We start from the raw sequence: 11,134 nt of genomic DNA, 5'->3' as shown, positions 1-11,134 counted from the left end.
TAGCAGGTTTGGTATACATTGTGTTCACCATTAAATGTATTATACCAGGTTTGGTATACATTGTGTTCACCATTAAATGTATTATACCAGGTTTGGTATACATTGTGTTCACCATTAAATGTATTATACCAGGTTTGGTATACATTGTGTTCACCATTAAATGTAGCAGGTTTGGTATACATTGTGTTCACCATTAAATGTATTATACCAGGTTTGGTATACATTGTGTTCACCATTAAATGTATTATACCAGGTTTGGTATACATTGTGTTCACCATTAAATGTATTATACCAGGTTTGGTATACATTGTGTTCATTAAATGTATTATACCAGGTTTGGTATACATTGTGTTCATTAAATGTATTATACCAGGTTTGGTATACATTGTGTTCATTAAATGTATTATACCAGGTTTGGTATACATTGTGTTCACCATTAAATGTATTATACCAAGTTTGGTATACATTGTGTTCACCATTAAATGTATTATACCAGGTTTGGTATACATTGTGTTCATTAAATGTATTATACCAGGTTTGGTATACATTGTGTTCACCATTAAATGTATTATACCAGGTTTGGTATACATTGTGTTCACCATTAAATGTATTGTACCAGGTTTGGTATACATTGTGTTCACCATTAAATGTATTGTACCAGGTTTGGTATACATTGTGTTCATTAAATGTATTATACCAGGTTTGGTATACATTGTGTTCACCATTAAATGTATTATACCAGGTTTGGTATACATTGTGTTCACCATTAAATGTATTGTACCAGGTTTGGTATACATTGTGTTCACCATTAAATGTATTATACCAGGTTTGGTATACATTGTGTTCACCATTAAATGTATTATACCAGGTTTGGTATACATTGTGTTCACCATTAAATGTATTATACCAGGTTTGGTATACATTGTGTTCACCATTAAATGTATTGTACCAGGTTTGGTATACATTGTGTTCACCATTAAATGTATTATACCAGGTTTGGTATACATTGTGTTCACCATTAAATGTATTATACCAGGTTTGGTATACATTGTGTTCACCATTAAATGTATTATACCAGGTTTGGTATACATTGTGTTCACCATTAAATGTATAGTTTGCCTGAACATGGTTCTACAGTATAAACAGTATCCACATTACCAGATAGTGTAGTTTGTGGAATGCAAGATATTTTAGATCCCGCATGAGGTGTGTGGAGTCAGACTGAGGTAAGGTTTCCACAGTTAAGGTAACATTAGGTAGAAATACAACGAAAGGTTTGGAGCTTAGAGGTGCAGAAAAAAAGGACCATTCTAACAGCCCTCTCTTTTTCTCACCTCTCTGCTTTGCTCTCCAGGAAGTAAAAAGGTCTTTCTCAGAGCCTCGGCGTCCAGGAGGTGTAGTTTAAAAGCCTTGTGAAGGAGATTATGTTAAGCTGCAGGGGTGTTCATTTTAAAGGACTTCCTTTATCTGATTCTGGCCGACAGACTGGATGGTCACAGTTCCAAACCAAACCCATCAGTCCTTCTCAAATCAGTGTTTAGCCTAAAGTTTAAGAGGTGTGAAATTAGATGTTTCTCTTACCCAAACAACATACTCTTTGTCCTGGGAACACTTTACTAAAAGAGAAGGCCCAGAAGTCATTATTTTTATGGGACTCCCAATCACGGCCGGTTGAGATACAGCATGGATTCGAACACCTCTAGCACTGAGATGCAGAGTAACGCATTACCTCAAGGCCAGGCATATTCATATCAATTTCTCCTCGTGTTTGTGTTCCCTAATTAGCGCTAGGAAATTAGCAAAGAGTTAATTGCATTGTATGCAAGGAGGACAGAGGACAAACTGAACATCTCTTTTGGATTAGCTATTCATTATTTTGTTTAGTGTTGTGTGTTGCCTCACAAGTCACTACTTTCTTACATACATTAGATGATTGAATAATTAAATGACTGAATGATGTGTACCATACCAGCAACATAGACATTTTAATTCATTATGGTAGAAACGTACAACAGACTCCTCCAAGACACCATATTTCTATTCCCATTGTGCAAGTGAAGGAAAACCCTGTACAGGAGCAATACTCTGTAGACACTAGATTAGTCTGAAAGTCTTAACTATATTAGACTAGATTCAATCCGTAGTGCTGAATTTGAGTGTTACAGCACGATATAAATGTAAAGATTATTTCAGATTGAACTGAGATATGCAGCGTTAACCGTGAATGCGGAACATTGCCTTCGGAGTGATATCTCACGGCTCTTCAGCACCAAGGCCAGGAAAAGGGCCCTCAGTCAAAAGTAGCTAGGTGGTTTATTGGGTGTTTAAACACAGCTGTCAAAGGGATCTTCCTCAGTCAAGTCTTTATGATATCATCAGAGTCAACGACAGATCACAACACTACTGTACGCAACATACCTGTCTACTTCCAAGTACATAGTTATATAGACTGGTCCCAGATCTGTTTGTGTCCTCTGACCAACTTTGGTAGCACTAACAGAACAACACAAACAGATCTGGGACCAGGTTAACATAGTTAGGCATGTGTCTGAACCCATTAGAACTTCCTCTCCATGCTGGTGTGGTGAAGACAACGGCATAATGGGCAACGCTTTTCCTCCAAAACAATCCAGAGTGAACAAACAGAGGTCAGGGCACAAACAGTCTTTAGGATAGTGAGATACATCATTCTCACATGGTGATAATAAAATATAAAAACTAGTCCCCGTCTTCAAATGCACTTGACTGGCCTTGAAGTCTTTCCATGACGTGACTGTTAGCAGGTGCGGTGGTGAAAACAGTTCCAACAAACGTAGGTGTTCCCCTCAGGACGTGACGGATAACTGTGCAGGATCCAGAGGCCTCGATGTGGAAACCGAGACGGCTCCACTCCTCCTCTTTGAGCAGTGGGTGGTTGGAGTGAGATCCAAAGAACTGTGGGACAAGACAAAGGAATGATGTGGTTGTCTTGATGACTACATACTGTCTCCTGGAAAATATCTCAGATGGATGAAGCACAGTAAACAGTACATTAATATTACATTACATATGTATTACACATTATATAGATATTTTGACAAACAATTAATAAACAAACAAAAACAGGTAGGAGAACAACTCACAGCTGATCCTGATGAGGGGTCAATGAAGTCAGCCCAGAAGCCAGCTGTCCACAGATCAAAGCAGATTTCCTTAGCACCACTAACAAACTGGGAAATAACAGAAAACATCCATTATCTGTCAGTAGTCAAACTAACTGAAAACATCTAGTATCTGTCAGTAGTCAAACTAACTGAAAACATCTAGTATCTGTCAGTAGTCAAACTAACTGAAAACATCTAGTATCTGTCAGTAGTCAAACTAACTGAAAACATCTAGTATCTGTCAGTAGTCAAACTAACTGAAAAACATCTAGTATCTGTCAGTAGTCAAACTAACTGAAAACATCTAGTATCTGTCAGTAGTCAAACTAACTGAAAACATCTAGTATCTGTCAGTAGTCAAACTAACTGAAATAACAGAAAACATCTAGTATCTGTCAGTAGTCAAACTAACTGAAAACATCTAGTATCTGTCAGTAGTCAAACTAACTGAAATAACAGAAAACATCTAGTATCTGTCAGTAGTCAAACTAACTGAAAACATCTAGTATCTGTTAGTAGTCAAACTAACTGAAATAACAGAAAACATCTAGTATCTGTCAGTAGTCAAACTAACTGAAATAACTGAAAACATCTAGTATGTGTCAGTAGTCAAACTAACTGAAAACATCTAGTATCTGTCAGTAGTCAAACTAACTGAAAACATCTAGTATCTGTCAAACTAACTGAAAACATCTAGTAGTAGTCAAACTAACTGAAAACATCTAGTATCTGTCAGTAGTCAAACTAACTGAAAAACATCTAGTATCTGTCAGTAGTCAAACTAACTGAAAACATCTAGTATCTGTCAGTAGTCAAACTAACTGAAAACATCTAGTATCTGTCAGTAGTCAAACTAACTGAAAAGTAGTCAAACTAACTGAAAACTCTAGTATCTGTCAGTAGTCAAACTAACTGAAAACATCTAGTATCTGTCAGTAGTCAAACTAACTGAAAACATCTAGTATCTGTCAGTAGTCAAACTAACTGAAATAACAGAAAACATCTAGTATCTGTCAGTAGTCAAACTAACTGAAAACATCTAGTATCTGTCAGTAGTCAAACTAACTGAAATAACAGAAAACATCTAGTATCTGTCAGTAGTCAAACTAACTGAAAACATCTAGTATCTAGTCAAACTAACTGTAGTCAAAAACTAACTGAAAACATCTAGTATCTGTCAGTAGTCAAACTAACTGAAAACATCTAGTATCTGTCAGTAGTCAAACTAACTGAAAACATCTAGTATCTGTCAGTAGTCAAACTAACTGAAAACATCTAGTATCTGTCAAGTCAAACTAACTGAAAACATCTAGTATCTGTCAGTAGTCAAACTAACTGAAAACATCTAGTATCTGTCAGTAGTCAAACTAACTGAAAACATCTAGTATCTGTCAGTAGTCAAACTAACTGAAAACATCTAGTATCTGTCAGTAGTCAAACTAACTGAAAACATCTAGTATCTGTCAGTAGTCAAACTAACTGAAAACATCTAGTATCTGTCAGTAGTCAAACTAACTGAAAACATCTAGTATCTGTCAGTAAACTAACTGTCAAACTAACTGAAAACATCTAGTAAAAAACTAACTCATCTAGTATCTGTCAGTAGTCAAACTAACTGAAAACATCTAGTATCTGTCAGTAGTCAAACTAACTGAAAACATCTAGTATCTGTCAGTAGTCAAACTAACTGAAAACATCTAGTATCTGTCAGTAGTCAAACTAACTGAAAACATCTAGTATCTGTCAGTAGTCAAACTAACTGAAAACATCTAGTATCTGTCAGTAGTCAAACTAACTAAAAACATCTAGTATCTGTCAAAAACTAACTGAAAACATCTAGTATCTGTCAGTAGTCAAACTAACTGAAAACATCTAGTATCTGTCAGTAGTCAAACTAACTGAAAACATCTAGTATCTGTCAAAAACTAACTGAAAACATCTAGTATCTGTCAGTAGTCAAACTAACTGAAAACATCTAGTATCTGTCAGTAGTCAAACTAACTGAAAACATCTAGTATCTGTCAGTAGTCAAACTAACTGAAAACATCTAGTATCTGTCAGTAGTCAAACTAACTGAAATAACAGAAAACATCTAGTATCTGTCAGTAGTCAAACTAACTGAAAACATCTAGTATCTGTCAGTAGTCAAACTAACTGAAATAACAGAAAACATCTAGTATCTGTCAGTAGTCAAACTAACTGAAAACATCTAGTATCTGTCAGTAGTCAAACTAACTGAAAACATCTAGTATCTGTCAGTAGTCAAACTAACTGAAAACATCTAGTATCTGTCAGTAGTCAAACTAACTGAAATAACAGAAAACATCTAGTATCTGTCAGTAGTCAAACTAACTGAAAACATCTAGTATCTGTCAGTAGTCAAACTAACTGAAAACATCTAGTATCTGTCAGTAGTCAAACTAACTGAAAACATCTAGTATCTGTCAGTAGTCAAACTAACTGAAAACATCTAGTATCTGTCAGTAGTCAAACTAACTGAAAACATCTAGTATCTGTCAGTAGTCAAACTAACTGAAAACATCTAGTATCTGAAAAACATCTCTAGTATCTGTCAGTAGTCAAACTAACTGAAAACATCTAGTATCTGTCAGTAGTCAAACTAACTGAAAACATCTAGTATCTGTCAGTAGTCAAACTAACTGAAAACATCTAGTATCTGTATCTGTCAGTAGTCAAACTAACTGAAAACATCTAGTATCTGTCAGTAGTCAAACTAACTGAAAACATCTAGTATCTGTCAGTAGTCAAACTAACTGAAAACATCTAGTATCTGTCAGTAGTCAAACTAACTGAAAACAGTATCTGTCAGTATAACTGTCAGTAGTCAAACTAACTGAAAACATCTAGTATCTGTCAGTAGTCAAACTAACTGAAAACATCTAGTATCTGTCAGTAGTCAAACTAACTGAAAACATCTAGTATCTGTCAGTAGTCAAACTAACTGAAAACATCTAGTATCTGTCAGTAGTCAAACTAACTGAAAACATCTAGTATCTGTCAGTAGTCAAACTAACTGAAAACATCTAGTATCTGTCAGTAGTCAAACTAACTGAAAACATCTAGTATCTGTCAGTAGTCAAACTAACTGAAAACATCTAGTATCTGTCAGTAGTCAAACTAACTGAAAACATCTAGTATCTGTCAGTAGTCAAACTAACTGAAAACATCTAGTATCTGTCAGTAGTCAAACTAACTGAAAACATCTAGTATCTGTCAGTAGTCAAACTAACTGAAAACATCTAGTATCTGTCAGTAGTCAAACTAACTGAAAACATCTAGTATCTGTCAGTAGTCAAACTAACTGAAAACATCTAGTATCTGTCAGTAGTCAAACTAACTGAAAACATCTAGTATCTGTCAGTAGTCAAACTAACTGAAAACATCTAGTATCTGTCAGTAGTCAAACTAACTGAAAACATCTAGTATCTGTCAGTAGTCAAACTAACTGAAAACATCTAGTATCTGTCAGTAGTCAAACTAACTGAAAACATCTAGTATCTGTCAGTAGTCAAACTAACTGAAAACATCTAGTATCTGTCAGTAGTCAAACTAACTAAAACATCTAGTATCTGTCAGTAGTCAAACTAACTGAAAACATCTAGTATCTGTCAGTAGTCAAACTAACTGAAAACATCTAGTATCTGTCAGTAGTCAAACTAACTGAAAACATCTAGTATCTGTCAGTAGTCAAACTAACTGAAAACATCTAGTATCTGTCAGTAGTCAAACTAACTGAAAACATCTAGTATCTGTCAGTAGTCAAACTAACTGAAAACATCTAGTATCTGTCAGTAGTCAAACTAACTGAAAACATCTAGTATCTGTCAGTAGTCAAACTAACTGACAGTTAACAGACAAGAAAACAGTTCCCTAATAAAGGGGAGGTACAGAGTAAGACCTTCAATAAGTACACAGGTCTACAACTCCAAAATGTGATGGCAGAATAATTTACTGAAATGAGTATCACTGAATCCATATCAATGGGAAACAATCAGTGGACATTCCAACTCACTTTGTGAAGTAGCTGTTCTCTGTCGATCACGTCTTTGTCCATCACCTCACATCTCGTGTGTTTCACCGTGACAACAGTGATGGCGCTGGCTGGGGCCGAGGGGAAATAGGATTCAAACTCTAACAGAGGAAATTAAGAGACGTGTTACACATTCAACCGCTAGCTAACCAATAGGTCTACAGAAAAGTCATCTATCACCCACTTGGACAACATTAGTGACGTTAGCAATGCAGTTACTTCCCCTAGTGGACATAGTTTATATTGCATACAGCCATCTGACGTGTGTGGACTGCGGTTGATAAAACATGACATGAATAGTTAATGTTATGATAAGTATGATAAGTATGACTACACCACGCTACCTTTCTTCAGCAGCTCAGGACAGGTCTGTATAGAACAGTCCACATTGGGCTGATCAAAGTAGTGCTCTGCCTTGCGGACGCTCCTTGATAACATGTGACCAATTTTGCCCTACAAAGAAAAAACATCTAAGTATTCAACATATAACTCTACCAGTATGAAACATAATAGAAATGTTTAAAATTATATAAATATATTTTTGTAATGTTTAAGAATAATATCCATTTTTATTTACAATTGAATAAGGACACGTTTCTTTTGGTTACGGAGTTATTGTGAGTGACGTATTTACCTGAAACTCGCTGACAAACTGGGCCATTACAAACTCATGTCTCTCGTTGCTAGTAGCAGCAGTCAGAACGTCAGGTACCGTCCTGTGGACTGGGCCTTTAATCCTCTGGTCTGCCATGCCTTCCAGGTGAAAGTCAAAGCCCGAGTTACCTGGCAACTGGAAGCGCTGGTCCTGGGGGCCAAATGGTCCCATGTTCTCATCAGGCCATACTGTCCTAGGGCCTGGTCGGGAGAAAGAGGAGTATATTACAATAATGTTACATCTGTTTGACAATATATGTTCTGCCTAACAGTAGCTATAGTTATGGAAAGTTTGAGATCCTTTTCTCAATGTAATTTTTATTGCATACAGTGCATTCGGAATGTATTCAGATCCCATAACTAGAGATAACATAAGATCCCACTAACATCTTGTTACGTTACAGCCTTATTCTAAAATTTATTAAATATTTTTTTCCCCTCATCAATCTACACACAATATCCCATAATGACAAAGCAAAAACCTTTTGTATTTTCTTTGCAAATATATATATATATAATAATGTGATATTTCCGCAGCAGACATTTTTTGGTACCCTTAGCCAGATCTGTAACTCCACATAATCCTGTCTCAGAGCTCTACGGACAATTCCTTCGACCTCAAGGCTTGGTTTTTGCTTTGACATGCACTGTCAACAGTGGGACCTTATATAGACAGGTGTGTGCCTTTCCAAATCATGTCCAATCAATTGAATTTACCACAGGTGGACTCCAGTCAAGTTGTAGAAACATCTCAAGGATGATCAGTAGAAACAGGAAGCACCTGAGCTCAATTTCAAGTCTCATAGAAAAGGGTTAGAAAACTTACGTAAATATGGTATTTCTGTTAAGATTTTTTTTAAATGAATTTGCACCGAAATAATATAACCTATTTTTGCTTTGTCATGATTGGGTGGTGTGTAGAGTAATGAGGGATTTTTTAGAATACATTTTATAATAAGTCTGTAATGTAACAAAACGTGGAAAATGGGAAGGGGTCTGAATACTTTCCGAACTCACTGTAATTACAATTCATAACTCAAAAACACACAGGCCAAAATACGGTCACAGTTAGTCGAAAATAACAAATGAACCAGTGTTGTGGTCGATATAGCAGTAGCCTACCTGAGTCTGAGTCCCCCCGTGACACGACAAAATAAGGCTCATCAGAACCAGTAGCTGAGAAGGTTCGTATCCAGCCCACCCTGAGTGCAGCTAGGGCCTGACACCCTGACGACTGGGTCATCACCAGCCGGGCTCGGCCACACAGCACCTACACGGTTATTAATCAAATCAATCAGAGGAAAAGCGTCAAGCACCCTAGCTACAGTATTATAGCACAATACTATTACATTACCGTCTAATATATGTTGTAATGTAAAGGTTTAGTACTTACACTAGTCATCCCGGTGGCCCTCTGTCACTAGTTTTACACCTGAAGATGTGGAAAGAAGATGAATACTACATGTGACATTACATAATAGGACAACTAATAGGCAGCACAGACAGAATACAGCAGACAGTTGGGAAATATAATTGAATTGATCAAACGTGAACTTTATGTTGCAAGTTAGCTTGTACGGTTATACACTGAGTGTTGCCTTAGCGATTGCGTCATATTGTTGTTTACTGCTATGCGTTTGACTATCTAGCAAGTTAAAAGGGACAGAAACAAGATGATATACATACCTATTCGACACAGCTAACTAGTGTTGTTGTTGACAAATGGCAATGAAAGACAGCCTGGCTATGCTGATTAGCTTGGTAGCTAAAAGAGCTGACATATAAGTCCAGTCTTGTTTGTTTTGATCGGCTGCACTCTCACTTCCCGTTCGCGACAAACGTAAGTTTGAGATGACAATTTCTTATTTTTCAAAGTTACATTTCAATGTAAACATACACCATTACAACACGATGACATGCGTTAAGTTCTTGAAATATTCGCGTTAATGTGTGCTGTTTATGTAAAGGAACATAATGATCTTACCTAATCAGACGACTATGTACGCTGCAGCACGTTCGCACGTATGCGAGGTCACATGACTTGAGAACAGTATACGACGAGGGACAAACCGAGCTTTTTGATGTGTTATTACAGGATGTCCGTCAGATGGCAGCATATCTACACGAATCAGGAAAAGTCATTTAAAAAATGTATAATGGAAAAAGCCCATCTAGGTCGACTGCTGTTCAATAAAATAACCTTGTTGAAATTGTGATAGCTATAATCACCAAAAAAGTAGTCTACTGATTACTAGACCTCTGCACAGTAAGTAATATACTACTTGACAACTAAGGCATATCTTTAGGGTATTGGAAATAATTCTAATCAGTGACTCCATTCACCATCCATCCGTCTCCCACTGAGCTATAGGCTTGACCTCCCATAGAGATGTATTATTGCAGCCTCCCTCTTTATAATACATTATCATACAATCAGGAGGTATTTTCCTTTGCTGCCAATGATATAACCATACAGCCTGCTCTATTGTGGACTGACCTTCCACCACCAGTAGACAGAGAGAAGCTGGATGTGAAGAGTCAATGTATTTTCCCCTGAGCAGACTCTTTCATCTAAACTGACTCAAAGTACCCTGAGTGCATACTGTACATTTATAGAATGTGTATGTGATCCATGTGGGAATTGAACCCACAACCTTGCCATTGCTAGCACCACACTCTTACCAACTGAGCCCTGAGTTCTGAATCTGATGACCACGACAGAGCTGAGAGCTAGCTAAGGTCAGTTGGGACAAGGGGGGACATTCGACGAGGGTATTAACACGGCCTTTCAGAGAGCCTGTCACTGTCAGGTCCCCTGTGGCCGGGAGGGTTGACACACTGAGTGACACTTTCACAGAGCTAAGAGGAAGTGGAGTGGGGAGTTATGGGACTTTTGCTCTAGGGCTTTAGTGCTGGAGGAGGTCTCTCTCTTTCTCTTCTACCTGTCTTTCTCTCTCTCTCTCTCTCTCCCTCTCCCGGTCCCTGTCCCTTTCTCTCTTTTTCTCTGCGTGTGTTCATGTGACTGGTGTGTGCTTATCAAGGTGTGTGTGAGTGAGTTCTCTCTCTCTCTCTCTCTCTCTCTCTCTCTCTCTCTTATGTGCAGATGCAGTGGAATGGTTATGCAGGGAGGCATCTGGAGGACTCAGCCTGCCTGTCAGAGTGTTTCCCTGGGATACATAAAGAATAGTACAGCACCACTCCAAACACTACATTATATTGGCATGGCATGCACTCTGGAGTCTGGAGGGGGTCCCACAGGGACAGGGCTGCTCTCTAACCAACAAAC

The 11,134-nt window shown here is 37.5% G+C and overlaps 1 protein-coding gene across 2 annotated transcripts; it reads right to left on the bottom strand.

Annotated features, from left to right (window-relative positions):
* Positions 1-1,961: 1,961 nt before the first annotated feature.
* Positions 1,962-9,927, bottom strand: LOC127926405 (cobalamin trafficking protein CblD-like). Of its 2 annotated transcripts, none has more exons than XM_052511799.1 (8): positions 9,833-9,927; positions 9,242-9,280; positions 8,971-9,118; positions 7,829-8,049; positions 7,539-7,647; positions 7,177-7,295; positions 3,123-3,209; positions 1,962-2,934 (listed from the first exon to the last, which is right to left on the bottom strand). In XM_052511799.1, the coding sequence occupies exons 2-8, from the start codon at positions 9,248-9,250 to the stop codon at positions 2,719-2,721; spliced, it is 909 nt and encodes a 302-aa protein (XP_052367759.1). In that variant the 5' UTR covers positions 9,251-9,280; positions 9,833-9,927; the 3' UTR covers positions 1,962-2,718. The 2 variants fall into 2 exon arrangements, with proteins under 2 accessions (XP_052367759.1, XP_052367758.1); XM_052511798.1 differs by lacking the exon at positions 9,833-9,927 and adding an exon at positions 9,535-9,826.
* Positions 9,928-11,134: the final 1,207 nt, after the last annotated feature.

Source organism: Oncorhynchus keta, unplaced genomic scaffold (assembly GCF_023373465.1).
Source record: "Oncorhynchus keta strain PuntledgeMale-10-30-2019 unplaced genomic scaffold, Oket_V2 Un_contig_753_pilon_pilon, whole genome shotgun sequence".
In the NCBI taxonomy this organism is placed as follows: domain Eukaryota; kingdom Metazoa; phylum Chordata; class Actinopteri; order Salmoniformes; family Salmonidae; genus Oncorhynchus; species Oncorhynchus keta.
Note: the sequence above shows the minus strand (reverse complement) of the source record. Positions and strands in the feature narration are given on the sequence as shown.